At 62.6% G+C, this 27,058-nt stretch overlaps 1 protein-coding gene across 1 annotated transcript in view; it reads left to right on the top strand.

Annotated features, from left to right (window-relative positions):
* The window catches only part of GAK (cyclin G associated kinase), a 52,950-nt gene extending 34,901 nt beyond the window's left edge, over positions 1-18,049 (top strand). Inside the window, 17 exon segments of the mRNA XM_043573221.1 lie at positions 116-264; positions 834-956; positions 2,068-2,201; positions 4,418-4,612; positions 4,902-5,019; positions 5,378-5,457; positions 8,025-8,218; positions 8,859-9,005; positions 9,161-9,343; positions 9,346-9,630; positions 10,065-10,235; positions 10,753-10,863; positions 11,728-11,844; positions 15,533-15,760; positions 16,326-16,474; positions 17,255-17,431; positions 17,528-18,049. Coding sequence (XP_043429156.1) covers positions 116-264; positions 834-956; positions 2,068-2,201; positions 4,418-4,612; positions 4,902-5,019; positions 5,378-5,457; positions 8,025-8,218; positions 8,859-9,005; positions 9,161-9,343; positions 9,346-9,630; positions 10,065-10,235; positions 10,753-10,863; positions 11,728-11,844; positions 15,533-15,760; positions 16,326-16,474; positions 17,255-17,431; positions 17,528-17,629 — 2,663 coding nt within the window. The 3' untranslated portion in view covers positions 17,630-18,049.
* The last annotated feature ends 9,009 nt before the right edge of the window (positions 18,050-27,058 follow it).

A 27,058-nucleotide genomic window follows, 5' to 3' on the forward strand; every position in this document is an offset into this window, starting at 1 on the left:
CGGGTGAGGAGCAGGGGCCTGGGTGGCCGGCTGTCTTGCCACTGGCCGGTGAGGCTGCCACACACAGGCCACGTGTCCCGCCCCGTTGTGGCTGACGTGGGCTGCTCTCTTTCAGTGATGTCATTCCCAGCAGAAGGTGTGGAGTCGGCTATCAAGAACAACATAGAAGACGTCCGGTTGTTTTTGGACTCCAAGCACCCAGGACATTATGCGGTCTACAACCTCTCCCCAAGGACGTATCGGCCCTCCAAGTTTCATAACCGGGTGGGTGGCCTGGGCGCTTGCCTCCACTGCGTGCGGTTCTCTTACTGTCGGCCCTCACACCCAGCTGTGGCAGCGGGCTGGCCTCTGACAGTCCCCAGCGGCAGCCGTGGCAGCCAGCGGAGCCCAGGTCCCTGGCGCTGGGGGGCTGGGGTACGGTGACTCGGGGCCCATGTGCAGTAGGCTGCGGGGGCAGGGCTATTCTCGCAGAAGACTCCAGAACGTGAACTGTGACGGTCACCAAAGGATGGCTAAAAATCAGCGATGCCTCACTGTTCCTTGCCAGTGAGGCACATGTGAGGCCACACATGGGACACAGGTGCGGCTTCCTGACCCGAGCATGGGAAAGGACAGGTTCTCCGTTCTTTTTTGCCAAGTCTGCAAAGCTTGGTACATATTCTGGAGCACAGAACTCAGGGGCAGGAGGCCTGCAGACGTCCGTGGGCAAGGGAGGGAGGGAGGTGTGCGTGAGGCAGCGTTTGTCCAGAGTGGGCACCCGTGGTGGGGCTCCCTGTGCTTGTGCCCCCAACTGGTGCGGGGAACCCAGGCCGAACCGAGCCCTCTGCCCATAGGTTTCCGAGTGTGGCTGGGCGGCCCGGCGGGCCCCGAACCTTCGCAGCCTGTACAGCGTTTGCAGGAACATGCACTCGTGGCTCAGGCAGGACCACAAGAACGTCTGTGTTGTGCACTGTGTGGTGAGTGGGAGGCTGCCTCATCCCTGCCCTTGATGTTGGGGGCGCACCTGGGAAGAAAACATAAACCAGGGGGAGTAATCCCTACTTCGGGGAAGCTCATGACCCGTTGAGGGGACAGAGAGCAGGAGTGAAGTCCAGAATGCTGAGCAGGGGGGGCCGGTGGGGCGGCTGGGTGTCCTGAATGCCGGTGAAGATGAGCTGAGCTGAGGTCCAGGCAGGGCGCTGTTTTCCGCTGCACAGTTACAGGCCTTAACCAGTAACGGCCCAGCCCTGGCAGGACGTGGGTCACCTGCAGTGACCACTCGCGGGGGGAAGCCTCCTTGTCCAGTGTCGAGTGTGCTACCAAACGTCAGCTGCCTGTTGGCTTCCTGAAAGCCAGGGTCTGTTTGGGACGTCCTGGGCTAGCACTGGGACTTGGGGCAGGTCGTGTGAGGAGCGGGTTCTGTCCTGGTGTCTGCAGCCGGTGGCCCCAGGCCCGGGTGCCCTGGCACGGTCCCTGTCGTTTCAAGGTAGACCCTGGAGGGAGCGGTGGCCGACTGTCGCACGTGGGCAGCGAGCCCACACAGGTGGTCCCCATACCCTTCTTTACAGAACATGAGGGGTCTCTCCGTGTGTCACTCTGTCATCTCCCTGTGCCCTGAGGCCACTCTGCTTCATAGGACCCCCGTCTCTGCCCCTCCTTACCGTGGCTGAGGACAGTAATTTCCAGTTTCCCACCTGCACAGTGGGGGTTAGGTTTCTGGGTGTCACAGAAAGCGGGATGCTTGCCACAATGGGCCCCAGAGGTTAGTGCTGCGATTCTGGTGTTGATAAAGGTCCTCCCGGGAGGCATGATGAAGAGAGCGAGTACAGAGGGGTGGCGGTGAGCGTGAGGCCCGCTTGGGGACCGCGGTGGTGAGCAGTGTCCAGCTGGAGGGGCAGGCCATCATGTGCTTCTTGTTAAAGAGCCCCTATCTTTCTGGATTCTGAGTTCTTGCCCCGGCAGGGGTGTCTTCCTACGTCCCCAGCCAGGGGGAGGCCCTGTGGTGGTTCTGCGGGGAAGTGTGGGATTAGGGAGCCTGCCTTCCTGCAGCTGCGGCCGCACGAGCCCGGCCTGTGCCGCTTGTCCTAGGACGGGAGAGCTGCCTCTGCTGTGGCCGTCTGCTCCTTCCTGTGCTTCTGCCGGCTCTTCAGCACCGCAGAGGCCGCCGTGTACATGTTCAGCATGAAGCGCTGCCCGCCAGGCATCTGGCCGTCTCACAAAAGGTACCGGTGTCCCACCTTGGGGGTGTCGTACAGGTGTCACCCTCGGGCAGGTCGTAGCCGAGGGTGTTGAGAGGTGGGGAGACTTGAGGGCCCTTGTGCAGGAGTGGGCAAGGCCACGCAAGCTGGGGGAGCCTGTGCCCTCCTGAATCTTGGCTGGCTTCCGCAGGGACACAGGGTGTCCCCCTGTGGGACAGGCGGGAGTCTGAGTGGCTTCGGGACAAGGCCCGAAAGTATCTGACGGGAATTTAAAGCAAGTGTTTAATGTGTTGAGAGTACCGAGGAAGGAGATGGGTAAGACACAGGAGTACGTGGTCACTTCAGAGATGGGAACTGTGAGAAGAAGTCGAACGCAAGTTCTGGACCTGAGGAAGGCTGCGTCCTGGCAGCTGAGGGAGGAGCCTCGGCCTCTGGAAGGCAGGACAGGTGGCGTCACGGAGGCCAGAGCCCAAAGACAGACCACGGATGAGGGGCTGAGCAGCCGGGCCTGCCAGGCCGTGTCGAGTGGCTGCGGGAGGCAGAGCAGGAAGGCAACGTGCAGAAGCAGTAGCCGAGAAGTTCCCCGAATTAATGAGTCGCCAAATGTCCAGAGGTCAGAGGATGCAAAACAGGCAGGCGGGAAGCCGACTCAGGCTCAGCACGCCCCGTCCGCTGGAGACCACACGCAGAGGTCTCGAGGTCTCGAGGTCACCAGAGGGAGAAGGCACAGACCACGCTGCTGTCCTCGTCGGACGCCCGGGGCAGCCGGGACAGACGGTTTCACAAACTGGAGTCAGCAGGTCAGCAGAGGGAATAAACGGATTAGAAAAAATGCTCACTCGCCTCAAGAAAAGACCAACGAAGAAGAAGTCAAGAACAGAGAACAGCCAGCAAGATGGTGACTGGAACACGGCCGCAGCAGGAGCCGAGCGTGAAGGGTCTGCGTGTGCCAGCCTCGGGGACTGTCTGACCGGATACAAGCGGGACCAGCGATGCGCTGGCTGCGGGGGCCCCGCCTCTGCCGTCAGGACAGGGAAGGGTGGCCGTACAGCTGCCGCCTGATTCCTCGCCACCGGCCCGGTGGCTTCAGCCGTCCGCACGCGCCCTCTGCCTCTGCAGGTCAGGGGGTCCCGGCCCGGCTTGCACCTCCCAAGTCTGCCGTCGGGGTGCGGCCAGGCTGTGCTGTGGCACGAACCTCGCAGAGAACGTCTGCTGCTTCCTCCTCCAGCCCATGTCCAAGCTCGCTCAGGGTGTTGACGGGACTCACTCGTGTGGATGGGAGATGTGGTGTGGGCGTCCGGGTCTCCTGTGGCATGGGGACGAGTCCCCTGCACAGATATGCTAGCGCAATGCAGTGTGAGCCTCACGTTCAGAAGCGGCCTCCCTTCTCTCCCTCTGCTGGGAAGCCAGTCACCACTCCTTCCCCATCTCGAGGGGACGGGGTCACACAAGGGCAGGGACACGCGCCTGGTGTGTGCACCTCGGGGGCACCGAGAAAACCATCCGGGAGAGTTGGAGGCGTGAGTGTCCCGAGAGCAGAAATCAAGCTTGCAGAGCCGAAAACCCGTTGGCGGAGATGGGTGTTCACCGTGGCGTCGGCGTTCCCACCTCGGCAGCGGATGGAACTAGCACACGGATGGTCGGTTTGGAACGGAACGTCGCCGGCAACCAGCTGGATGATCTCTCGAGAACCTTCTACCCAGCAACTGGAAAAGACAAGGTCTTTTGAGTGGTCATGGGCCATTCAGTGGGAAAGATGTTCTGGCCATTAAACTGCGGCAAACTCACACAAACTGTGTTTATAATAGAATTACGCTAGGTATTGGTAACAGATGGGGGCACTTGGCTGGCTCAGTCGTGAGCACACAACTCTTGCTTGGGGTCGTGAGTTTGAGCCCCGTTGGGGGTTTAGGCGTTACCGTAAGAAATCAAAGAAATCTTAAAGAGAAAAAGAGAAAAGAAAAAAGAAAGAAATTGATAGCAAAGAAAACTGGAAGAATCCCTAAATGTTTTGAAATTAACCCACTGGTAAATTACCCGTGAGTCAAAAAAAAATCTCAGGGAGAGTTTAAAAATATTTTAAAACAAATGAAAATATATCAGATTTATGAGATAAAGTCGAACATAGCATTAAATACTCGTATCTGTTGGAAAAAAGTGTGGCGAGCAGACCAGAGCCCCGGGGGTGCAGCACGTGTGGCGAGCACGTGTGGGACGAGGTGTGCCTCCGGCCCCCGCAGGTACATCGAGTACGTGTGTGACATGGTGGCCGAGGAACCCATCACGCCCCACAGCAAGCCCATCCTGGTGAAAGCCGTGGTCATGACGCCCGTGCCTCTGTTCAGCAAGCAGAGAAACGGCTGTAGGCCCTTCTGCGAGGTGTATGTGGGGGACGAGCGAGTCACCACCACGTCTCAGGAGTACGACAAGATGCGGTGAGCGCGGGGCTCTCCCGGCCCCTCCTTCCTCTGGGAACCCCCGGGAGCGGGCGCGGGCGGCGGCCGGGGGTGGGCGGGTCCGGGCCAGCGCGCTGAGGGCCAGCTCCCCGGAAGTCCATTTCGGCGCTGCCCCCTCCCAGAAGCGCCCAGTAGCAGAAGAAGGTGTGGCTCGAAGTGTTGGTGCTTTAGGAGAGCCCGGGGCTCGCGCCCCACGCTCCCTTGGCTGTTCTTGGCTGGCAAGCTGTCTTTTTGGCGGAAGTGAACCTTTTCTCGTCCTGTTCTTCAGGGATTTTAAAATCGAGGATGGCAAGGCAGTCATTCCCCTGGGCATAACCGTGCAGGGAGACGTGCTCATCGTAATCTACCACGCGAGGTCCACGCTGGGTGGAAGACTTCAGGCCAAGGTGCGCGGGGGCTCGGGCCCCCTGGGCCGTCAGCCTGTGGGGCACGAGGCAGAGGGGCCGTGAGCTCGGAACACCCGAGTTCCCCGAGTGCCCCATTGCGGGGCGCCGTCTGCGCGGGGAGTCTGGGCTGCGGCTTTGGGGCTGCCCCGTCACAGACCCGAGGAGCCACTTGAGAGGCTGCTGTCCCACCGTCCGTGTGGCCACAGCACCTGGAGGCGTGCACCGGATTCTCAGAGCCCAGGAACTGTGAAATGTCCGTCTGCAACCTGAGGGTCTGGTGTCCCCTCCCCAGCTCCAGGGTCCCCTGTCTGGGTCCCCTTCCCAGCTCCAGGGTCCCCTGTCTGTGTCCCTTCTGCAGGTGGCGTCCATGAAGATGTTCCAGGTCCAGTTCCACACCGGGTTTGTGCCTCGGAACGCAGCTACCGTGAAATTTGCAAAGTATGTGGTGTCTCACGTGGGGAGGGGTCAGGACAGTCACGTGCACGGTGCCTCCCCGCCCCGCTTTGCGCCCCACAGCAGTGAACTCCACGCACTGGACACGGGCAGAGTGACGTGGTTCGTGCGTGGCCGGGTCGCTGCACTGAGCTCCAGTCTCGGGTCTCGCCCCCACTCTGAGCGTGGCCCGGCGTCCGGTGTGTGGCCCCTCATTTGGGGGCCACGGTGGCTGCCGCTGTGCGCCTCTGGCTGGGGACTAGCCCGGTGCAGTTCCTGTTAGAACGCAGCCGTTCGCGCACCGGATGTGGGACAGCCAGGTGAACAGGTGTGTGTTGCTCTTCCACACGTGGGGTCCCTGACGCTGTGATCCGCACGGAGGGCAGAGGGCGTTGAGAGAAGGTCGTCGTCTGGGGTGAGAGACGAGAACAGAAGCACGTACAGTCGGGGATGATTCTCTTGCCTCATCCGGGGCTCTACATAGTTCGTTGTGCTTTCTGACCTGCCCCCAGCGCGCGGCGGGCGTCAGGGCTTCTATTGGGGGCAGGGGCGTTCAGGCAGTTGGACGGTCTGCACGGTGGGCATCTTGGTTGCAGCTCGTGTTTTCCCCTTTGTCTCGCACGGAGGCACGCCCACACGCACACACAGGTGCCACTCCAGGGTGAGGGGAGCGGAGGGGGTCTCTGGAAACCTCCGCCTGCCGCAGCCCACGTCCTGTGCCTGTTTCCTACCCAGCGAACAGGGGAGTACTAGGACCTGCCCCCCCCCCCCCTCTGGGGAGGAGTCGGCTCTGACACTCTGGGTGCCGCTCTGGGTGCCGGGGGACCAGAGAGTGGCTCCCTCTGAGGGTGGAGAGGCGTAGGGACCTCCTTGGAGACTGGACAGTCCTGGTATTTGGGCACAGAGCTTCACTGAGCTGCACTCAGATCTGTGCCTCACTGTGTGTGTCGTGCTTCCAAAAATAAATAAGGAGAGAATTCTCAAGTCGTCCGGTTGGTGCAGGAAGGCGTGTGTCTTCTGTGGTAGCGTTCATTTTGCAGAGAGGCTGGCTGAAGCAGGACCGTTTGGGGAAAGAATTTGGACTGGTGTTAGTGGACCCACTGTCAGATAACGCCTGACTGGGTCTGGGTCTGTCCTCGAGGAGGCCCCTGTGACTAACGGAGGGTCCCCAGTGTGCTTGAGGGGGCAGGACACGAGTCAGCGAGCACGTCGGGCCCCGGGGCTGACCCGTGCCTCCTGAAGAGCAGGGCCCCTGGGGGTCGTGGCCCTGCTCACAGACCCTCATTGTTCCCTCACTGGCCTGCTGTGTGGGCAGGGCAGGCCCCGGCCCTGAGGTCGTCTCCGGGGGCCCGCCAGGGTGGGGAGGTGGGGAGATGGGGTGGCCACAGTGTGGCACCCAGAGCTGCCTGCAAGGCCCTGTTACCCCAGGAGCTGAGCCTGCAGAAGTCGTGTTCTTCTTTGTGGGGCCCCCACCTCGCTCCTTCCTCCCTTCCTTGTGGCTGGGGGTCTAGGTCTCCCCTGGTCCTTGCTGGCTTCACTGCTTCGGGCTCACCACTGCGGTCCCCACACTAGCTGGTCCTGCCTGGCCGCACGGTGGCCCACGTCTCCTTGTCGTGGCCCGACTTACAGAGGAAGGAAGCGTGCGTGTGGGGGGCCCGGGCCAGGACAAGCGGACGAGTGGACAGAGGGTGCTGCGGCCAGTCTCCTGTGCCCACGTGGCTCCTGCAGGAGGAGTGGTGTCTTCAGGGCAGGGCTGTCCCCGCCAGCACTGCCACGCCACTGTGCTGCCTCCCCTCACGCCAAGGTGGGAAGGGTCAGCGTCCCACCTGCTTACTTAGTTTATTCCATGGGAGTAAGACTTAAAGTCTGCCACGGGTTTTGCACCCAAACCGACCACATTGCCCTCGTGTCCCCAGTCCTTCTGCCCGGTGGCTGTGTTTCGTTTGGGGCCGTAGGTGTCACACGGATGCCGCAGAGGACCACAGGGCCCCTCCCTCCACAGCATGGGCCGGGAACCTCTGCCCTCTTCTGTGTTCCGTGGGGTGTTTGTCATTGTGTTGTTTTGATAAAGTTGGACCGTCGGCCGTGCACGTGGGTGCCCGGTGAGGTCAGACGGAGCTGGGAGCCTGCTGCCCAGCTGGAGACCAGGGCTTCCCCACGCAGTCTGTGGAAATGTGGTCAGTCACAGTCTCTTGGAATACGGAGAGAGATGCCGGAGTTCCCTAGGGAGACACAGAGCCCACGGGAGTTCAGTGACCTGGCAGCCACAGACCCCACGGGAGCACCCCTCCCACTGGCCGTGAGCCCTGTGTGCCTTTCCCTTGCCACCCTCCCCACTCTGCAGGCACTCCTGAGGGCTTGTTTACTGGCACCTGTTAACTGTTGGGGGCTTTTGCCAGGGTGGACGGCCTTGTGTTACGGAAACACGCGTTTAAGATCCCTGTAGTGCGCGAGCTGGACCCCGGGACCTGAGGGGTGAGCACACGGGCCTTTCTGTGCTCACTTTCTGGTGAATGTGGAGCGACTGACCCATGAAGGTCTTCTTAAACTGGCATCTGGCCTTCCAACTGCAGGTATGACCTGGACGCGTGTGACATTCAGGAGAAGTACCCGGATTTATTCCAAGTGAACCTGGAGGTGGAGGTGGAGCCCAGAGACAGGCCCAACCGGGAGGCCCCCCCCTGGGAGAGCACCAGCATGAGGGGGCTAAACCCCAAAATCCTGTTTTCCAGCCGAGAGGAGCAGCAAGATATTCTGTCTAAATTTGGTGAGATCCTTGTTTTCCAAACACACGGTCAGTGATGCCGTTTTGACACCTGCAGCCTCGAGAAACCCTGAGGGGCCGGGCCTGCCCCATCCCCGTGTCAGGCTGTGGGCACGGCGTAGGGAGGCCCAGAGCCCCCACCTGAGACCCTCCCCGACGGCAGCCTGAACGTCCGACATGGGGGGACTCACGCAGCCACGGCTGCTCCCAGACCCCCCCCGGGGCCCTAGGCAGCCCTGCCCGAGGAGTCATCACGGCCCCGCTGGGAGGGGCAGGTTTGAGTCGCTTGCTCGTTGAGGGAGGGTTAGTTTTCTGGACGTGCATCGTTTTAAATGTACCTGGAAAAAGTCCAGGCTGTGCTCAGCACCCGCGGGCGGTACGGGTACAGGCGGTCCTCCAGCGGCCGGGCCCGTGGTCTCGGCTGCTGACTCCAGCACGGTGGTCTTCGGTCCCCGTGCCGCGTGCTTTCCGTCCTCCTGACGAGGACAGCTGTGTCCCTGAGAGGCGGGGGTGTCTGCACGTGTGGTGTGCGCGTCTGAGCCGACCGGGCCCTCCGTGGTTCGTCGGTGCAGGGCTCCCAGGGGTTTGGAATTGGGCGGCCGACCCTGTGGGCGGGGTTCCTGACGCACCTCCGCCCCGGCAGGGAAGCCAGAGCTCCCCAGGCAGCCCGGCTCCACCGCTCAGTACGACGCCGAGGCGGGGTCTCCCGATGCCGAGCCCACGGAGTCTGATTCACCACAGAGCAGCGGCACAGACACCAGCCACTTCCTCCACACGCTGGACTGGCACGGTGGGTGCGGGGCACCCAGAGGCATCTGGCAGGGTGCACGCGGCTATTTCCAGACCCCCCCCCCCCGCCTCGCTCCTGGGCTTCTGACGTGGCCTCACCCTGCCGTCACGTGTGCCCTGCCTTCCGGCCACGGCAGCCTGTGGTTTTCTTTTCAGAGGAGAAAGACACAGAGACGGGCCCAGAAAGCAATGTCGCCAAGGAGAGTGTGCCAGCCCCGGCCGCGGATGCGGGCGGGAGTGAGCTGTCCGACGAGGAGGTGGCCACGCTGTCAGCCGAGAGCAGGGACGCAGCTGAGGAGGACACACCGGGCCCAGCGGGGAGGGCGCAAGAGCAAGAGTCGATTTTGACACGGCCACACCGGCCACGCCACGCGAGCCTGCGTCGCAGGAGGACAGCGTCGACCTCCTGGGGCTGCACTCTGGGACGGGGCCGGCACCCCCAGTGCAGGCCTGCGGGGTGGTCCCCAGTAACACCGACCTGCTCAGCCGCCTCCTGGGGGCGCCTGACACTGCCCCGGAAGTCCCCCCGGGCGACCTGCTGGGCGGCGATGCCCCCCTGCTCTTCACAAGCCCGGCTCCGCCCCTGAGTGCACAGAGCCCACCCCGAGAAGGGCCGGCCGTGGCCGGTACGTGGATCCGTCCCGTGGGGAGTAGAGGATACTAAGGCTTTAGTTGTCTGGCCTCGCCATCAAAATTACCTGGGAGGAGCTCAGTGCCCTGCCCTTCGGCCACCCACTTGGGGGTTGGGGGGGTGGGCAGGGCAGCCCAGGGCGCGATGCCCCGAGGCGGCTGCTCTGAGGGTCAGATTCCCGAGGCCCCCCTGACACTCCCGTCCATCCCAGGAACTGCCAGCCCTTCCCCCACGGGCTGCCTCTCCACGAAAAGTCTAAGGCGAGGGCATCAGGCTGTTCGGTGCCTTCTTACAGAGGATGCTGTGGCCTCAGCCTGGGTCTGAGGGGCCATTGCGCTGGCTGGGACTTAGCCTCGTGCCTGATGTTTTGGGCCAAAGGCACTCACGCACAGCCTCACCTCCACCTGCTTTTTGGGTGTCCTTCTGCAGCCGACCCATTTGATCCTCTCCTCCTGCCATCTGGTCCAGACACCCAGCCCTGCTCCAAGCCTGACCTCTTTGGCGAATTTCTTAATCCAGAACCTCCTGCTGCTTCCACCTCTTTCCCCTCCACCCACAGCGCCCCGCCCCCAGCCTGCAACACCGACTTCCTGCACCTGGGTAAGTGCCAAGGTCGAGGCCTGGAGGGTGGGCAGCGACGTCCCTTGCTGTGGTCCCTGAGTTGCCACAGCTCCCCTCTCCCCTGGAAAGGTGACAGCCTGCGGGTGTCCAGCCCGTGCACGGGGCAGGGCCTCAGGGGACTGGTGAAGGCATATTCTGGGGGCATCAGCACACATCTGGGAGGACACATGGCCACAGGGTGGGGAGGCCTTTGAAGACCTACTGTCGTTGCTCTGTGAGCTGCTGACCCCGTTGTCCAGTTGGCAAGTTCAGTGACCACATGATGTGTCCTCGAGACTCCGGAGAAGCAAGAAGCCGGTCGGTGTGGACCGAGCCCAGTGCGGCTCCCCGGGGACCCTGGGGGTCGGCCAGGAGTGCCTCGGGGGCTGCTCTGTTCCCAGCCTGCTGCTCACACGTGAGGGGGGACAGAGGGTGCCCTCCCAGCCTCCCAGAGAGGGGGCTTGTGACTGCCTGCCCCGACCAGGGGGCGCCCCAGACAGCGTTGCTATCTTTCCAGGGGATATACCAGCAGAGCCCAGCAAGATGACCGCCTCGGCCAGCCACCCGGATCTGCTGGGAGGGTGGGAGGCCTGGGCCGAGGCTCCGGCCCCTGCTCCTGCTAGTGAAGGTACGAGCCCAGCCCTGTGGAGACCAGTTCTCAGGCGGGCCCCCGCCAGGCTCTGGTATCTCTGTGTCTGGTATGGGATGGGACTGGGACCCCGCTCCCCCACGCCTGTGGGCTGGGGCGGGGGGGTGGGCTTGCGGGAGGCTCTGCCTGCTCACGGCTCGTGCTGCGAGGAGTCCCTGTAGCGCTTCCTGGTGGCGTCCTGTCTGCGTGGCTCCTTTGCCTCCTGAAGGCGCGTGGCCAGCGCAGGGGCGGTGCCCCACCCTTTCTGTGCATCTTTCTTTTTGTATGTCTGGGATCCTGTCTTGTTGGGAACGTTCCAGTAGCGAGTTGCTGTCGAGAGCCTGTGCCCCGTGTCCCCTTTCGGGGGCCATCTGTTCACCTGGGAGCAGTCCCAAGCCTGAGGTTCTCACCAGGGTTGCTAATTTGATACATAGTTCTCTTAATTTGCATTTTTTCATTTTGAAGGAAATCGACTGTTATTTTGCATGTTTTTAGTGGTGTTTTTTTTTTTTTAATTTGTACGAACTCTTTGTATACGAACAGCCGTCATTCGTAATGACCGTGTGACATTCCCTTGTGGGGTTTATGGGGGTAACTGCTTCAGATACCGCAGCGTCTCAGGTAGAACATCTTCCGCTGTGACTGTTGTGAGGGTTGTCGTCCAGCACGGTCACACTTCACGTGCGTTCTGGGAAGTGGGGTTACAGGGTCAGAGTGGTAGGAATCTCCTTAGCTGCTTAAGGAGCAGCTGTGGCTGCGCGCAGGGCTGTGTCTTGAGCTGGCGTGGGTGCTGCCACTGGCTGGGCGTGGCCTCAGGAGCACCCCGTGGGTGCACCTTCTCATGCTCTCTCTGCCCTTCTCCAGGTCCTTTCTTCTCTGCTGGAGGGCAGCCCGCCCCTCCCGGCCCCTCGGCCAGCTGGACCAAGTCTCAGAGCCTGGACCCGTTTGCAGACCTCGGTGACCTCAGTTCTGGCCTCCAAGGTGACGTGCCCGCCCCATTGGGTGTGAGGGGGCTGGGGCGCTGGAGGAGCACCTCTCCCAGGAGGGCGCAGGCCGTCTGTCCCTGGCCGTGCTCTCGTAGCAGCTGCTTGTGAACCAAGCTAACCCACTGACACGGGTGGGCCATCTAGGGAGCAGGGACTTGGCTGGGAGCAGTGGATGTGTGCACAAGACGCCCCCCCCCCCCCAGCATCTGTCCCAGGGACGCGTGTCCTCGGGGTCCCTCTGGCTCCTCCAGATGTGTGGGGGCATTGGGACCATGAGTGAGCGGTCCTTATCCCTTGCCGGTTGGCTGGCACTGGAGATAATGTCTGCTTGGCAGTGGGGCCTCAGGACCGTGCCGTCCTCCTCCTGGAGCATAGTGGGTGTTCCCTGCAGCCCGCATGGCGCCTGGCACAGCATCGGTGTGGTTTGGGGCCTGATGTTCCTCGGTGCCGGACAAACCGCTGTGCCTCTGACGCGCTTGTACTTCCTTGCTCCCTTCTTGTGACGCCCGTTGGGTCTACTGGACGCCCCCCACCCCCGCCGCCCACGTCTCTGCCATATTGGGGCTCATTCTGCGTCTGTCTTGTTGGGTCCCTGTGGCTCTTCTTCTTTGAGTAGTTTTGTTCTCGTATGTTCCTGTGTTCCAGGTTGCGTTGTCTCTCTGAGGGCATTCCTGGGAGTTTGAGTTTGCCCTTGGCCGTCTCCCCCTGTGTGGCCTGTGTCCCAGGCCACTCACGCGAGGGGTGGGCTGCCCAGAGCCTCCTGTGTGGTGCCAGGCTGTTGGCCCCAAGTCCTGTTGGGGTGCTGGGGGGAAGGACCTCTTGGTCTCGGGTCCCGAGTGACCCATTCTTGGGATGGAGGCTGGCGTTCAGGTCTGCACTGTGACCCCAGATCCTTCGTCACACACGCTCAGGAAGCAGGGAGTCCTGGGAGAGCTGACAGATGGAAAGGAGAAACCGGCGAAGTCAGACTCTAGTTGCAGCCATCAAATCCCTCTCGACAAATGACAGAGGCGCAGGACGTGAGGTCAGCACAGCTGGAGGCGTCCCTGGCCGGGAGGGCCCCGTGACGCTCCCGGTGCTCGGCTCCAACAGCACAGAGCACACACTCTCCCCAGGCGCATCTGGGCCTTGGTAAGCAAAGCTCGGCACGTTTGAAGGGGCGACATCACCAAGACCGTGGTGGTTCCCTGACCACACGGACCGGAAACCGGCAACAGCAAGGGGAGCGTTCGGTCTTCAGACGCTTACACGCCGGGCACACACAGGCCGTTAGGAGATGGGGCAGCGTGCGGGGCAGAAGGAAGCGGCGTGGGATCCCGAAGTGAGGGGCCGCGGCCCTGGCGGGGCTGAGCGGGCACAGGGCAGCACGTGGGCTCCAGGCACCAGGGACCCTCTGAGCCGTGTCGTGACCCACCCCACGGGTGTTTGGAAAGACAGCAAGATAAACCCCAAGCAAAAAGAAGGGAGATGGGAAAAGCGCCTGGATCTGTGAAACAGAAACAAAACCTCATTCTTTGAAAGGACGAAGAGAAGTCAGAAACCCGTAAAATAGACAAAAAGACGAAGCTCTATTAAAACCACTTGGGAAGGACAACATCGGGAGTGAGGTGGCGGCGGGGGGGGGGGGGGGGTGCCTGCAGACCTAGAGGCTCTGGAGGGTGACGAGGGACACCCGGACTCCTGGGCGCCGGCCACCAGCAGAACCCAGCCGGCGCAGAGTCCATCCCTGGGGCAGCCCCGTGACCGTGACGGGAACGAGTTCAGAGTCGACAGGACCCCACAAGGGGTGTTTTACCAAATGCTTAAAGAATTCGAACCGGTCCACATGGCGTCTTCCAGGAAACGGGAAGAGGACAGATGCCTTCCAAGTGGTCTTGGGGAGCCGGTGTTACCCTGACCCCCAAATCGAGGGTCCGTACGAGAAAAGACGCCCGTGGGGCCAGTGTCCCTCATGAATGCAGATGCAGACATCTGCAGCACAGCTGAGGCAAAGAGAATTTGTCGTCGCTCAGAACGAGCTGTGCCCCACAACCGTGGAGGGTTTGTTCCAGGAACGCGAGGCTGTTCCCCATTCCACGGCTAGTTAACAGAGTCCACCCTGTCCCGGGCCAGGCAGGAGCCGTCCTCGACCCCGTCAACGGTGTAGGAGAGGCTATTGGTGGTAAACGTCGTGGGCTTGTGTTCCGGGGCTGGCGGGGGCACGGGGAGGGGCAGACAGCGCTCACGGGCCTGTGGCTTGAGCACAAGCTTTCCTACCAGGAAGCCCAGTGAGGGTTTCTGGAGCCACGGGCGAGCTCGTAGTAACACTTGTGTGGAGAGTCGGAGGCCCTGGGTGACGGGAGTATTTCTGTAATGGAAGGATGGTGTGGGAGGCGTCCCTCCCCCCGGCTTCAGGCTTAGTCTGTAGCTGCTGAAGTCGGCACCGCCTGGTGTCAGCCGAACGCAGCGGGACCCACACGTGGACCCACACGTGCGGGCCCAGCCGGTTTTCGACAGAGGTGCCCGGCCACCCGCAGGCAGAAACACACCCTAAACCTCACGTCCCCGTGCCAGGGGGCTCAGAGCCGGTCATAGATTTAAGCGTGAATGTGAGAGATGACAGAGCCCGTAGGAGAAAACGTAGGGGAATATCTCTGGGGCCTAGAGCTCAGTTTACCTGTCCCCTAGGCCATGAACCGCGACATAGAAAATAACCTTGGACTTCATCAGAACGAAGTCTTTGCTGAAAGAAAGATGAACTGCAGACGTAGGAGGAGCATTCTTGGGCCGTGTGTCTGACCTAGAACTCACAGCGAGGGTACACGAGAACGGTGAAAACAAAAACCCACTTAGAAAAATGGGTGGGTCGTGACGCGGTAGCCACTGGAAGGCTGCGGGGGTGCCCCGAGCACGTGGCCACGGTGAAATCACTAGCAGCACGAGGCGCTGATGGGGATCGGGGGGAACAGTCTCACCCGTGTGGCTGGTGGGAACGTGAAACAACACGGCCGCTCCAGAAAAGAGTCCGTCGGTTTCTCAAGAAAGTAGATGTGTGGCCACCATTCATCCCAGAGAAAGGACAGGATTTTGTGCACAGGGTTCGAAGCAGCCTCGTTCGGAACTGCCGAAAACCGGAGCCAGCAGTGAGGCCCTCCCAAGGGCCAGTGATCGAACAGACCTCCCGCCGGGTATCACTACTATGGGACGCTCCTCAGCAATGAGCAGGAACAGGTCCTGAGCACAGGGCACCCACTGCAGAGCTCACCTGCTCTCTGATTCCATTTCTAGAACATTCTTGAACTGACAGTCCCGGAGATGGAGAGCAGAGGAGCGTCCTGATGCGTGCACGTGCTAACCACGCGCACACGCCGGTGTGTCCTCCAGCTGGCAGGTGCTGGGTGGCTGGTCTGGCACAGCCCGCGTTGCGTGAGCCGGGCCTGGGGGCCCTGGAGCCCGTCGTGCGGCCTCCCGGCAGTCTGGTTCCACCTGGTTCCAAGTCAAAAGTTAAAGAAGCAGCACTTGTCCCCACTGTCCCCTAGCCCTTGGGGACCGTCCAGCTGCGGGGGCCACCTTGACGCCTGCCCCGTCCTGGCCTCTGAGCTGAGTGTCCGTTTCCAGCATGTGTGCGGGCTTGAGTGCTGGGAACTTCGGGGACTGAGCAGCTGTCGCGTCTGACACTCGCCCACTGTGAACTGTCTCCCCAGGCTCGCCTGCTGGATTTGCTCCTGGAGGTTTCGGCCCTAAAACCGCCCCCCCTCCCTCAGGCGGCAGCTCCTGGCAGCAGACCAGTCGGCCCCCGGCCCAGAGCGCCCCATGGCCCCCGCAGGCCAAGCCACCCCCCAAAGCCTGTGCACAGCCAAGGCCTAACTACACCGCCAACCTAAGTGTGATCGGCGGCCGAGAGGAGAGGGGTTTCCGCACCCCTAGCTTTGGTGAGTTTGCGCTCCCCCTCCCATGTGAGGCTTTGCCTGGTTTGCTGGGAAGTAGTTACAGCAAAATCTGCTTTGTTTTCTCCAACTAACAGCTCGTCCCGGGAAAGAGTGTTCGGGGGAGGGGGACGTGGGGGGGCGGCTGCTGTGGGGGGACCGTGTCCACGGTGTGTTCCTCTCGTTCCCGGGCCGGCATGGGCCAGGCAGCCTTCGGGGAGGCCATGGTCACAGGGCCAGGACGCAGCGGCCAGGCCCACGCTGTCCGGGAGCCTTCTAGCCTGGGCCTGGCTGCCATGTCTGTCGTGGAGACGGCACATCCACGTTGACTCCAGGAGGTGACGGAGGTGGCTGTCCTTGGAGCCCTCAGGGTCGTTGAGCCAGAAATGGTGGTGCAGGCTGCGGGCTCTGTATGTGGGGCCCGTTCCTGAGGGACAGAACCGTCTTCGCTGCGCTTCTCCCGAAGTGTGGGGGCAGCACCGCGCCCTCCACGGAGGGTCTCCCCCGGTGTGCACGCACGGCCAGGGCCCGCGGCGCTGCATCCGTCTGCCAAGCCTCTGTTCTCCCCTAGGTCAGAAGCCGAGAGTGTCCGAGAGCGACTTTGAGGACCTGCTGTCCGATCAGGGGTTCTCCTCCAAGTCTGACAGGAAGGGGCCCAGGACCATGGCAGAGATGCGGAGGCAGGAGCAGGCCAGAGACGCAGACCCACTCAAGCTGAAGGTGAGGGCGGCCTGGGCACCCCAGGGCTGCGGACGTGATTGGCCTTCACCCTGAGCCTCTCGGACGCAAAAGGTCTTTGGTCCAAGGTGCTCGCAGAGCTGGCAGCTGCTGTTTCGGCCTGGTTGACGTGCCAGAAGCGTTTTGGGGTGATGATTTTGTGCCTCACCCCTCTGGAGACCTGACCAGTGGGACCCGTCCCCGGTGCCATCAGGCCAGTGAGCCGGCCCAGCGCCAAGCCTGGCCCAGGGGAGAGCCGCTCAGGGCACCTGGGGTGACAAGGGCCATCTGCCGGGCATGGCTGGCTGTGAGATGCAGCGCTGCTGAGGGGACGGGGCGGGGGGGTGGGGGGGGCAGGTCAGGGCGTGTTCTCTGTGCAGGACAGTTCACTGGGCAGCTCTGAAAGCCCCCCCCGCCAGGGCTGATGTGGCCTTGGGGGTCATCTGAAACCCCCCCCCCCCCCCTGCCCAGGAGCCAGGCCTCTTGTCCTCATTGGACATTGGGATCCTGGGGCAGGCAGGGCCACGGTGGGAGGGTGTCTCTGAATGTCCCGCTGACAGCCAGGCCCCTGGTCTCTGTGTGATGTGTAGTCAGGCCCCTGGAGTACTGTTGATCGTCCTGGGGCATTGGGTCAGCGTCTGGTCCTAACAACTCACGGTAGAGCCTTGCCCCATGCGGTGGATCGTGCATGGAGCCCCGGGGATGATGGCCAGTGGCTTGGCGGGCAGAGAGGGCAGAGGCCCCGACCTGTGCTTGGCAGCACCTGAGCATCCCGCCCCGCAGCTCCTGGAGTGGACGGAGGGCAAGGAGAGGAACATCCGTGCACTGCTGTCCACCCTCCACACCGTGCTATGGGACGGGGAGAGCCGCTGGACCCCTGTGGGCATGGCCGACCTGGTGACCCCCGGGCAGGTGAAAAAACAGTACCGCCGTGCTGTGCTGGCGGTCCACCCGGACAAGGTGAGCGCCGGGCGGGGGGCACGTGAGCAGGTCGGCGGTGGGGGGGCGGCTGGGAGCAGGTTCAAGGCCCCCTCACCCCCTGGTCCGGTCCTTCAGGCCGCAGGCCAGCCATACGAGCAGCTCGCCAGGATGATCTTCATGGAGCTGAGTGACGCTTGGGCCGAGTTCGAGAGCCAGGGCTCCCGGCCCCTCTTCTAAGCCCACGGCGGTTGAGGCTCCGCGTGTGGCTCGTGGAGCCAGAAACTGCTGGGCTCCACCTGGAGGGGCCTGTCTGTGGCCGTCGTGGCGTGGGCTCACGTGGCCGCACCCGCACCGTTGTGGGCACCACCCCCGGAGGGTGCGTAGCAGACGCCGCTCCCCACTCCGCGGCGCGAGGAGAGAAAGCATTCCAGAGCCTCCGAGTCTCCTTTTCGTTTTCTGGTCCCGAAGGAAACGTGTTGATGACATTCCCCCAGCGGTTGTCACGGTTTGTGATTTGTTTCATTTTGTCCAGCGGCCGTTGCCTCGAGAGCGCGCTGCTCAGCTGGCCCGCCCCGAATCCCACTCGTGGACGCTGACTCCTCCTGTGCGTGACCAGCCCGGCAGCCGCTTGTACATAATTAAACTATTTTCTGATGACGCTTGTCTTGGCGCCTCGTGACCCCTCTGCAGCTGTGCCGCCTCCGGTCGGTCTCAGCTCTGACCCCAGAGATGGAGTGCGGGAACCCCGCCCGGCGGGCCTCGCCCTGGGCACGGCTCGGGGCCAAGACAGAAGGCCGTGGTGCGGATGCGTCAGCCCTGGCGTGTGACCCCACCCCCATCCGCCGTGTCCTGCTGGCTCCCTTCTCGCAGTGGGACGGGCATGGGGCCTTCGGATGCCGTCGCGTAGGGAATTGAGAACCATCGCTCTCTTTTCACGAAAAGCCTGTTGGAGAAGAGCCAGGTGCCCAGTGTCACGTGGCAGAGACGTGGCTGCCACGACCGCACAGGCCGGTCGCCGTGGCGTGCGGTCTTAGGGGGTGGCGCACATCAGCATGAAGCTTTGGTCAGAAGAGACTTTCCAGGCTCCCGGGGTCATCCTGCTCCTGCCGCGGCGCCCCTCCATCCAGGTCAGCACCGCAGGCCTCGGAGTTTGTGTGCACCCCCTTCTTTACCTGACGTGAGTTCCGGAGTCCAGTGTGATGCTGGGTAGAATTGAGGACCGTTGCAGGACCTGTCATGGGAGGGGTGTGGACCGGAGAGGGGGCAGCCCCTGTCCCACACCCGTCTCTTGGATGGGACGTGCGAGTTGGTGTGGACTTGGCTTCCTGGTCACAGAGGCCTCCGTGTGAGCCTGTAAACACCACTGGAGGGGCCGCGTTGGGGCTGCTGGGAGCCCAGCCCCAATGTCCTCAGATAGTTGGATGCTCTGCCCTGAAGCTCAGAGCCCACCTTCGACTGCCCGTGACCATGTTGTCCTAAACTGGCCACCACTGTTGTCACTGCGGCTGGGAGCCCCTGTGGGCGTGGGCGGAGCGTGGGGCCCAGGGGGCTGGGAGGGCCGGGCTCTGAGGGTGCAGGGGGGGGAGGCTCTGGCCTTCGACCCTGCAGCCAGCAGGACCTCACCAGGAGCTGTGATCCGCCCTGCCCTCTGACCCCCGGGCTCGGCCGCCGTCCGTCTGTGGAGGTGACCGTCTGCCACGGAGCATGGAGCCCTCAGCGCTGATTGACTGCTGCAGGCCTGTGCAGACAGCGTCCCGGTGTTTGGAGAATAAGGGGTCCGCCGTTGTTATGCGTTTGCTGCTATTTTCAGCCTCCGACTCCCTTAAATAACGAGCTCCCTAAATAGCTTTAGAGATTTCACATCAGAGTTGCTTTGGATCCAGAGCCCCCACCCCCCACCCCCCCGGCCTCCGGGCTGACGCCCCCTCTGCCTTTGGCACCGGCCCTAATTTACTGTCTTGGGGTGACATTCCAGAGGTTCCCACGTGGCCTGGCCACAAAGCTCTGACCCTACAGGCCGTGGGCCCAGTGTGGGGCCTGCTCCAGTGACCTGGCGTGTCTGCTGACTGTGGGGCCGCAGTGATGAGTATAGTCGGGAGCCAGACCTCTGTGGGCCCCAGGGGCGGGGCGGGGGAGCCACTCTGGCCGCTGCCACAGGGTTCCCAGGCTGCCCCCATCTGCAAACCCAGGACCCCATCGCACTCTCCAGGGTCTACAGAGGACGCCTCCACACCCAGCATGCCTATGATGGCCTCAGTGACCAGCGTCCTCAGGGGTCATGGAGGGACATGACTGCTGGGTACGTGACCCACACAGTACATCCCCACGCCGGCCCCAGCCGCCTCGCCCCTCCCTGCCTGCTCCCTGACACCAGGCATTGCCCGTCTCTGGGGTCCTGGCCAGTGTGGCAGGTGCAGCGTCTTGAGAAAGTAATTTCATTTCTGTGCCTAGTGACACGTTCTTGTTCCTGCCAGCACCTGCTGTATCTTTTTTGCGGTTGGTGTCTCTGCGGTTCCCAGCAGTACAGGTGGCCACGGGGCCCTTTCCAAGGCTGGGCACACCCTCTGGCAGCGTGGCCTATGTTCTTGGCTCCCAGCAGCCTTAAATCCTGCCCCAGCCTGATTCCTGGCAAATGCCTATTTGTGAGAAATAAATACTCATTTGTTCAGCGAATACTTAGAGCCCACCGCTGTGTGGCCGAGTTGGGGGCTTTAACGAGGGGGGCGTCTAGCTCAGCCGCGTGCCGCCTCCAGCTTTCCCACCTGCCCTGGCCTCTCTGCCTGGGGCCCCTGAAACAAAGGCCCAGTTCAAGCCTTGTGGGGGTTGTAGGGTAGATCCCACGGGGCTTATAGGGCCCTCGAGTGACAAGGGGTCCCTGCTTTGCTGTGGATCCCCAAGGCTCAGCCTCACCTTCCTGGCCCGGCTGCCACGAGGCCAAGTCCACTCATTCTAGGGTCTCCCTCAAAGACCTTCTGAGATGCCACCCTGTCCCTGCAGCCCACAGGGTGACCGTCGGAGCCTCGGGCCTGTGTCCCTGGGTCTGTGGATGCACCCCCACCCAGGACCGTGGGCTTGAGAACCCCTTCCGTCCTGTCACTACTGCCAGCTTGGAGCCCAGCAGGGTTGCTCTGCAGCCCCCTAACCCCAGGAACCGCCCAGACCGTGCTGCTGGTCTTGGTGACCGTGGCTGGCTAAGCTGTGACCAGTGGTCAAGTTGTCTTCCCTGCACAAGGCAGCTTCCGGGGCAGGCAGGCTGGAAGGGGAGTACCTTGGCCACCAGGAGGGCAGAGCAAAGACGTGTACACACAAGGACTCTTGTACACGCGTGTCTGGTGTTGGCTCTGTTACCACGTGGTGTCCAGCCAAGCTCTGTGGCCCACGCACTCAGGCCAGGAGCATCTCCTGGGTGGTGAGTAAGGCCTGGACAGGATCCCATCCTGCTGCCTGGCACCCGCCCTGTCCACCCCTGCTGGATGGGGCCCCTTGGGGAGGAAGACTCCCCGACCCCCCAAGCGGTGGGAGGCCTTTTTCAGCGTGGCTGGGTCAGGTGGCATGGGGGCCCCAGGAGGTGGCCTGAGGTGTGGCCACAGCCCAGCTCGACCCAGCTGTGCGGAAACGCTGAGAGCCTCTGACAGCTTGTAGTTGGCGCGTCGGGGCTTCTCAGCTCTCACAAGTAACTCCTTTGTTTATTGCACGAGTCAGGGTGCAACACGGGTTTCTCCAGGTCGGACGTGGTCTTGGAGGTGGACAGACTGGACTCTCTCCGGGAGGAACCAGGTCCAGTTGTCCGGACCGAGCTCACCGGTGACCCCCAGGGCAGGGGTGCACAGCACCACCCCTCAGTGCAGGAGAAGGTGTCTTCTGGTCAGGAGGACGTCAGGCTGATCCACGTTGTAGGAGTACCAGGACTTGGCTCCTTTTTAGGGCTGATGATACCGTTGTTTGGACAAACACCTTTATTCATCATCAAGGGGAGTCGGGCTGCTTGGCTCTGTGGCTGTTGTGATGCCGTTGCCCCGGATGTGGGCACACGTTCATGTTTGGACACGTTTTTCAGGCTTTGGATATGTCCCTGGGAGCAGGGTTCTGGGCCCCCTGGAGTCACCCCCCGAGGAGTCGCCAGCCTCTCTGTGGCCCGTGTACCCTGTTGGTTTGAACACGGGCTCCTTGCCAGGGTGCAGGTGGGCTCACACATGCGTTCACGTGCCATCCGCCCACCCAACACGTTCTGCTGGGCACCCACATGAGAGCGGGACAGAGGCCTTTCCTTGGGGATTGGGGCTCCTGAGGGCGCGCTCAGAGCATTTGGTGCCACTGCTCCTTGGACGGCAGGAGGGCTCTGGTGCTGAGTCCCCAGGCTCTGCTGCGCCCTTCACACATGCAGACCTTCAGAGGCACCATCGGAGCAGAGAGCTGGTCCACACGCAGACCCTCCTCCTGCTCAGGCTTGGCCCAGACAGCAGCCTCGGAAACAGAGGGACTGCCCCTGCTGCCATGGTCCCAAGGACTTTCTTCAGAAGCCCCCCCTTCCCCCCCCCCCCACCCTGCCACCCAGCTCTGGGCAAGCTGTCCTGGGCCCCAGGCTGGTGGGGAGGGGGTGTCCAGCCATGGCCAGCACAGCACTTCTGACGGCCCCACCAGCCTCTCTTGGCCTCTTTCCCTCTGGGTTGACCCGTCCACACCTTCGGCTTCAGCTGGGCTGCCTCCCTGGGGCCTCTGTCTGCTTCCCAGGCTCCACAAGCAGGGTCCCTTGGCTCTGTTGTCCCCCAGCCCTGAGCTGCACCATCAGCCCTGGTTCTGCCTGGCCCATAGCCAGGGCACAGCGTCCACACCCATGTCCAGGTGGGGCTGACCCTAGTGGACACTGGTCCAGCCACGGCCCCTGTGCCGCCTGCCCTGGGGAATCGGTGAGGGCTGACAAGGGTCCTCTAGGGTGTCGAGGGCACAGGGTCAGGGCAGGGGGCCAAGTGGATGGCTGCCCATCAGCTGCCCACAAGGGCAGAGATCAGCGTCAGAGTCTGGCCCTCCGTTCAGTCCCCTGCCCCAACTGCACTACGGGCTCCCTGCCCACCACACCCTGTGTGAGCCACACACCTCCACTCTGGGCTCCCCTGCAGGGGCTTCGGGGCCAGCGCCGGCCAGGGGCCGACAGTCAGTGCAAAGTAGATGCCTGTCCTGAAGGGCAGTGGCTCTGCTGTACGAGGTTGTCACCGGCTGGAGGCTGAGCCAGGTGCAGCCCAGCGGCCCCTGCCACCGCTCACACATTTGGCCACTTTGGTCTCAGGCCAGAAATCCAAAACGGATGTCTGTGTGAAGTCTCCATCGGCTGTTCTCTGAAGAGCAGACTCCCAACTGACAGTCCCCAAGCCAGCAGGCACCTGGCCGCCCCAAGGAGATGGGGTGGGGGTTAGCCCCTTCCACAACAAGCTCATCAACACTGGCAGCAAGGTGAGGCCACACACGTCCCCACCCACACCCGCCTCCTGGCCAGCGCTGGCCAGGCCTCTCTGTGCGAGCAGGCGGATCACACGTGCCTCTTGGGCACCGCTCACCCCTTCCCAGCAGCGGGAGAAGGCCTAGGGTCTGCCAGGGTGGGGAGAAGGGAGATGGGGGCAAAGACACGAGGAAGGAGCTGTTTGGGGACACGGTCATGTCCACTGTTTGACCTGCTCCGGCCGACAGAGACCCAAGGGTTTCGTTAGCGGATGTCTAAGCCAGACCTCAGGGGGTATGTGGGCTTCAGGCTGAATTGATCCAGTGTCATCCTGACAGGTGCTGGGTGGGGGGCTGCATTCCCAGCAGAATGGAAATACTCCCGAGTCCAGCGTGGGGGAGGGCTGGGCGCACCAGCACACGTCCTCGCGTCCCCGTACCACCCATCAGGTGCCCGGTGAGCATCTGGAAGCTGTGACTCCCTCCCTGTGCTCCAGGTGAGCGTGGTGTGGCCCAGAGAGGGAGACCCCCACACACAACCTCACAGCCCTGGCCCTAAACCTAGGGCTTCTAAGCAGACGGGCCCTGGGCAGGTCAGGATCGTGCACGCTTAGGTCTGCGCGTAGGCGGGAGACCTAGGGACCCGGACACCCCTCTCCAGAAGGAGGAGGAGACTGGCAAAGCCCTGATTTCAGACCTGGGGAGGGAAGCAGTTCCAGAAATCACATCATAATTGCAGCATTGTATGCAGGAAAGAAAATGGCAGTAAAATCTGAAGGCGTCCTGAACCAAGGGGAGCAGGCTCCGCCTCCAGAGAGGAACCTGAATCAAGTAACCCATCACCCTCAGCCGCCCAGGGGCTGGTGCCTTCCCAGACCAGCGGGCAGGCCACATGGGGGAGGGCGGGGCTGTATCCACTGGGACCCCGTGGAAGAGCCAACCAAGGGGTCTGCCCTGGTCCAGGTGGCACCTGGTCCAGGTGGACAGTGCCTTGCCTTAGGTGATGGGATGGCCTGGAAACCTTGGTGCCGTCCCTGCTGCTGGCAGTGGCGGGGGGGGGGGGGGGGGGGCTCAGAACCACCGCCCTGGGCCTGGCTGAGGATCTGGAACCATCTACTCCTCCTACCATCCAGGAAGATGAGCCTACACAGGCCCTGCCCCAACCCCAAGTGGCCAGCAGACGCGAGCGTAGGTCAGGGCCTGGGGCCGGGGCAGGTGGCCCCCATAAACAGGACTCTCGTCCAGCGGCCCCTTAGCTGCCCAGTGTGCCCCACCCTGTCCAAACTCTGGCTCCCCACCAGGTCATAGCCTCCCCCAGGTGAGGCTCCTACAGGCCCCCAGCCTGAGTCCTCCCCAAATCTCCTGACCTCAGCACACGGGCCCGCCCCACACTCACCCACTAGTAACGTGGCCACTGTGTGCGTCATGCTGCCCCGACAGGTGCGCTGGTGCGCCCGGCCCTCCCCCACACTGGACTCGGGAGTATTTCCATTCTGCTGGGGATGCAGCCCCCCACCCAGCTTTCCCAGCACTCGTCAGGATGACACGGGGCCAATTCAGCCCGAAGCCCACATACCCCCGGAGGCCTGGCTTAGACATCCGCTAACGAAACCCTTGGGTCTCTGTCACTTGTCTGTGTGCTGGTCTCCGCACAGCACTTGCTGCCATCTGCTGTCTCCTGGGCATCGGCTCCCTCCTGGAGCAGAAGCTGGGTGAGCACGCAGCCTTGCGTCCTTCCTCTCAGCACCTGTCGTGACGCCCAGAACCGAGGCTGGAAACAACTTCAGCTAGCGCGTGGGTGCGCAGGCAGGGCTGGCCTGCCTGGGGCTGGTCCCGTGGCCAGACGGAGGGGCAGAGGATGGCTTGGCCTCTGCCGTCGAGGGGCGGTCCTCGTCCTCATCCCCTCGCTGGCGGGTCCAAGGTTCCTGCAGGCCGTGGATATGACCCAGGCTGTCCTCTGCAAGAGCCTCTGTGTTCACTCCCAGCCCAAGCGGGAGCCCTTGGAAGCAGCGGTGAGCTGACAGGGGAGAAAAACAACAAAGGAAAGAAAGCCTGGTTTTGGCGCTCGCTGTGGTGGATGTGCTCCCAACTCAGGCTGGCTGCCAGCCGCCGACGTGAAGTTACGGAATGCCGAACCCCCGTCTTCAGTGGGGTGCACTCGCTGTGCACAGGCCTGGCTGCAGAGACCTCTGGGTGCCCTGGGGCAGGCCTCCAACCCTGGCTAAGAAGGAGCTGCCCCTGCACCCCACCCCCCAGGGCCTTGGGCCACACCCTAGAGCGGGGCCCACAGGGGCCCTGCCGGGACTGAATTAGCCACCTGACCTTCCCACCTCCTGGACCAAAGCACAGCCAGAAGGTCAAGGCCCAGGAGGCAAGGAGGATCCAGATAAGACCCGTACCTCTCCCCAAGTGAGCCAGTAAGTGTGTCCTCGGCACGAAGCATCCCAGCGGTACCCACACAGGCCTCACCTTACTGTGGGTGTTCCTGGGAAGAGGGGGAATCACTCCTGGGTGGTGACCACAGCATCTGGGTCCCTCAGTCCCTGGGCAGCCCCGCCAGTGACACAGAGCTTCCCTCTGGCACCTGAATCTCCACCCTGAAGCCCTCCTCCAAGGGTCAGCAATGTTGTTGGCTGACTGAGTCCTGGCTGGATCAGGGTCACTGTCTGAAGGAATCCAGGCCTCTCGAGCTGCCCCACCAAGACTCCAGGGGGCCCTGGGAACACCCCCGGGCCCTCTCAGCACCCCCGCGTTGTGGCTCACTCCTGTGCCTGCACAGCCTGGCGTCCTGTGTCTAGGTGCTGAATCTGGCCTCAGGGCAGGGCTGGGAATGCAGTGCGGCAGAAGATTCTGTTAAAGGGACCCGCTGGGGGGGGGGGGCACCTCGGTGGCTCAGTCAGCTAAGTACCCAACTCTTGACTTCGGCTCAGGTCATGATGTCACAATTCGTGACACAGTCCGGCTCTGCACTGACAGCGTGGAGTCTGCTTGGGATTCTCTCTTTCCCTCTCTCTCTGCTCCTCCCTAACTCTCTCTGTCAAAAATAACTATTAAAAAAAGGGGGGACCCAGTGAGCTTGGTCCCCAAGGCAAGTGCAGTGGCTTCTTGGAAGGTGGAGGAGGCCACTGGGGTGGAACAGAGTGACTGAGGTGGGGAGGGGGTGGGCAGGAGCACCTGGCTGGTGGGGCGGGGGTGGGGGTGGGGGTGGGGACATTCCCAGAGCAAGGATGTCTGGTCTGCAGCTCAGGGTCACATGACAGGTTCTGGGGAGTGACCATGCATCAGAGAGAAAGTCGGGCTCCGAGCGCCGGGTGGGCACTCGCATGGATGTTACACTACACTGCAGTGGATGTGGCCAGATGTCCCCCAAGACATAGAGATGCCCCAGGGCATTCACCCAGCCTGGACATTCCTTTTGTTTCAGGGTCCATCTTGCTCATGACTGTGGAAGAGACCCCGGTGTGACAGGCACAGACAAGCTTAACCCAGGGCCACCCGAGAGTGCCTGGGCCCAGCCCACAGGGGCCCTGCTGGAGGCCTGGGTGTCCAGAGGACAGAGCTCTCAGGGAGGCTGTGCTTCTGAAGCACAGCCTCCCTGAGAGCAAACTCACCCCTGCCTCATCTTCCCCCATGCCTCCCGTCCCTCACGCCTGCCTACACCCCCTCGGGGCTGTCCCAGCACCTCCGTGCAGCCGCTGCGCCACAGCAGCCAGTGAGAGGCTGAAACCCCATCTCCAAGCCCGTGTATTTTTACACTGGAGCACAGAGGGGCTGCTCAAGGCGAGGAGCGGGGTGGGGGGTGCCTCACAGCCGCTGCTGACCCCTCCTTGCTTTCCCTCCGCCCCTGCACTGCCCACTTCTCTGAGCATCTCTGAAAGGCATGCCTTCCCCTCTCTGACACGATACCCTGCAGGTGACTCAAAGCCCCCCCCCCCCCAATCTGCCGGACCCCTGTGCCGGGGCTGTTGGAGTAATGACAGGAGCCTGGAAGGGAAGGTGCTGGTCAAGGCCACATGGGCACGGAGCTGGGGAGGGAGGCAACCCGGGCGGGGGTTGGGGCCCTGTCGGGGAAGGCGGACAGCATCAGGGGGCTGGGGTGTGAAGCGGAGCAGAGTGTAGGCAGATGGGGCAGGAGCCATCACGGTGCTCCGAGCCCAGACCCTGGGCCAACTCCTCAGGAAAGTGGGTCCCCGGTGTTCCTGGCAGGGGTCCCCCTTGTCTCTGGAACTTGAG

This window comes from Prionailurus bengalensis, chromosome B1 (assembly GCF_016509475.1).
Source record: "Prionailurus bengalensis isolate Pbe53 chromosome B1, Fcat_Pben_1.1_paternal_pri, whole genome shotgun sequence".
Lineage (NCBI taxonomy): Eukaryota > Metazoa > Chordata > Mammalia > Carnivora > Felidae > Prionailurus > Prionailurus bengalensis.